The sequence below is a fragment of the Panthera uncia genome, chromosome D1, assembly GCF_023721935.1.
Source record: "Panthera uncia isolate 11264 chromosome D1, Puncia_PCG_1.0, whole genome shotgun sequence".
Lineage (NCBI taxonomy): Eukaryota > Metazoa > Chordata > Mammalia > Carnivora > Felidae > Panthera > Panthera uncia.
The window spans coordinates 12,968,958-12,972,010 of record NC_064808.1 but is presented as its reverse complement, the minus strand read 5'-3'; the positions used below and the strand labels follow the sequence as shown (position 1 = coordinate 12,972,010).

Genomic DNA, 3,053 nt, shown 5'->3' with positions numbered 1-3,053 from the left:
GCTGGTGGCTGTCCCCTATGTCTACAGTGCCTTTCTTTCTCTGATAACCACCATAAAGATATTTATGTCATCCTTTTGTGACCATAACATCATTAAACACTTTTACTGTGACAGTCTTCCCTTGTTAACTTTGCTGTGCTCAAGCACACGTGACATTGAGTTGATAATACTGATCTTTTCAGCATTTAATTTGGTGTCATCTCTTCTGATAGTGCTTGTCTCCTACATCCTGATCCTGATGGCCATCCTCAGGATGAATTCTGCACAAGGCAGGCACAAGGCCTTCTCCACCTGTGGATCCCACCTGACAGTGGTCATTGTGTTATATGCCACTCTCTTCTTTATGTACGTGCAACCCAAATCCAGTCATTCCTTTGATACTGATAAAATTGCGTCTGCATTTTACACGTTGATAATACCTATGTTGAATCCCATGATCTACAGCTTGAGGAACAAAGAGGTAAAAAGTGCCTTGTGTAGGATATGGAAAAATCTGCACAAACTGCCTATGTAGATTATCGTGAGTACGCATTATTGTATATATAAAATAATAATAAATATATAATAAATTAGGCTATAGACTAATGTCTTTATATGCCATAGGCCTTAGAAAGGAGTATTGTGTAAAAGCCATCGGAAACTAGAAATGTGTTTCCTGTTTTCAACTTGTAGGTGTTCAAGTAGTGATCATCCTTCTGTTATCAACTTTAATTTGTCCTTAAGTATTAGTGTAAAACATTGAGGTCTGATTTCTATTCTCACACTGCCAAGTACTCATGTTTCAACTTAAGAGAAGTCTGTTTTAATACATCTGCCATTAGATAATTTTTAAAAGGCTTTCTTATGTCTTTTATTAAATATTTTGTGTGTGGCCTAGAGCCCACAACATTGGCATATTGACATATAAAAGATGGCCTGTATTGGTTTTTGTTGCTAGGCATATAGATATATCAATGACTAATCAACAATATCTGCCTTACTGACACTTTGACTCTATTTTCCTGTGGTGGGTGACATTTTAGATTTCTGTCACATTATGATACGTGAACACATATATGCATAGAGAAGCAGAAATAAAAGTTTGACTATTTTCGAGTGACATAATTGTGTATTTTAAAAATCTGTTAGAAATAATAAGTGAATTTTACAAGATGGTTGGATATAGGATCAGCGTATTAAAGAACAATTACTTTGCTATCCACTAACAAAAAAACAGGTAAAATTGAAATTTGAAACTATTGACTACACTAGAAAAAAAAATCTGTCTAACAATTCAGAAAATCCTAATGAATAATTTGCATAATTTCATTGCTAGACGCTCTGAAAAATGTTACAGAATTATTAAAGGAGAGATAAATGTTAAGATATACCACATCCATTGGTTGGAAGATATAAATATTTTGATGAAGGCAGTGCTATCTAAATTTTCCTATAGATTTAGAGTGGGAGAGAGCCAAAGCATAAGAGACTCTTAAAAACTGAGAACAAACTGAGGGTTGATGGCGGGTGGGGGGGGGGGGGGGGGGGGATTGAAGAGGGCGTCTTTTGGGATGAGCACTGGGTGTTGCATGGAAACCAATTTGACAATAAATTTCATATATTAAAAAATAAATAAATAAATAAATAAATAAATAGATAAATAAATAAATAATTTTCCTATAGATTTAACACAGCTACAATAAAAATTTCAGCTGTAGTTTTTAATGCTTAAGTTGATATAAAAAATTACATGGAAATATGAAGGATCTAGAATAGCCAGGGCAATATCTTAGAAGAAGGAAGAGGTCAAAGGACTTCTAATAACAGATATCAATTCCTTTACTGAAGCTAGATTAGTTTTTTAAATGTGTATTTAGTGCACTTGTTTACAGAGAGATCAATAAAATAAAGTCCAAAAATACTCACATGTAGAGTAGTGTGTTTTCAAACACTTGTTTTAAAACAAAAGCCCTGCTGCAAAGTAATGGGGAAAATAGGGCTTCTCAGTAGATTAACCTATTCAATTAGGTTCCTATGTAAAACATGAATTTTGGTCATTTATACACTGCATGTAAAAATTAATTGAGTTGTGTTATGAATGTGAATAGGAAAACTGAAACCAAAAAAGGTTCTTAAATTAAAGTAAAATAATATCTTCATGATGAGATCAGCAAAGATTCCTTAAGCAGGGTACAAAAAAATAGTAACACTGATAAATATACTCTATTTGGAATGAAAATTTGTATTAATAAAAATATACCATAAAAAGTGGAAAAAAATATCCACAGAGACCTCATTTGAAATATACACACCCTTTTGGGGTGCCTGGGTGGCTCAGTCGGTTAAGCATCTGACATGGCTCAGGTCATGATCTCACAGTTCGTGAGTTCAAGCCCCACATTGGGCTCTGTGCTGACAGCTCAGAGCCTGGATAGAGCCTGTTTTGGATTCTGTGTCTCCCTCTCTCTCTGCTCCTCCCCCACTCACGTTCTGTCTCTCAAAAATAAATAAACATTAAAAACATCTTTAAAAAAATATACACACCCTTTCAAAGTAACTTGTAAAAGAAAACAAAACAAAACAACAAATTGCCTAACTCCTAGAATGAGGATGATCAACACAGTCAACGTATTGAGAGTGAATAAGACAGGTGGGTTGGCAGGTGCAAGAAACCTGAAGAAACATTTTACAAAAGAGGATATCAAAACAGCCAAAAATATATGAGTGCATTAAAAAAATTCTTCATTAGATAAATGTAAATAAGGAATATACTCTGTCACTAATTTCAGCTGTGATAGCTAAAATTCAAAAGTTTGTTTGAACAATATATGTGATATATCACTAAATTCTAATTCATGAAACCATTATTACACTAAATAATGTAATAAAATAAATAAATAATTAAATAAAATTTTTAAAAAAGGAAAAAATATTTCATTCTTTCCATTGCCAAGTAGTATTCCATTGTATATATAAGCCACATCTTCTTTATCCATTCGTCAGTTGATGGACATTTAGCGTCTTTCCATAGTTTGGCTATTGTTGAAAGAGCTGCTATAAACATTGGGGTACAT

At 33.4% G+C, this 3,053-nt stretch overlaps 1 protein-coding gene across 2 annotated transcripts in view; it reads left to right on the top strand.

Moving 5' to 3' along the window:
* The window catches only part of LOC125916030 (olfactory receptor 8J2-like), a 1,944-nt gene extending 1,430 nt beyond the window's left edge, over positions 1-514 (top strand). Inside the window, exon 2 of one of the 2 annotated variants that reach the window (XM_049622184.1) lies at positions 1-514. In XM_049622184.1, the coding sequence (XP_049478141.1) occupies positions 1-514 (514 nt within the window). The other variant, XM_049622194.1, reaches the window with a different exon arrangement.
* The last annotated feature ends 2,539 nt before the right edge of the window (positions 515-3,053 follow it).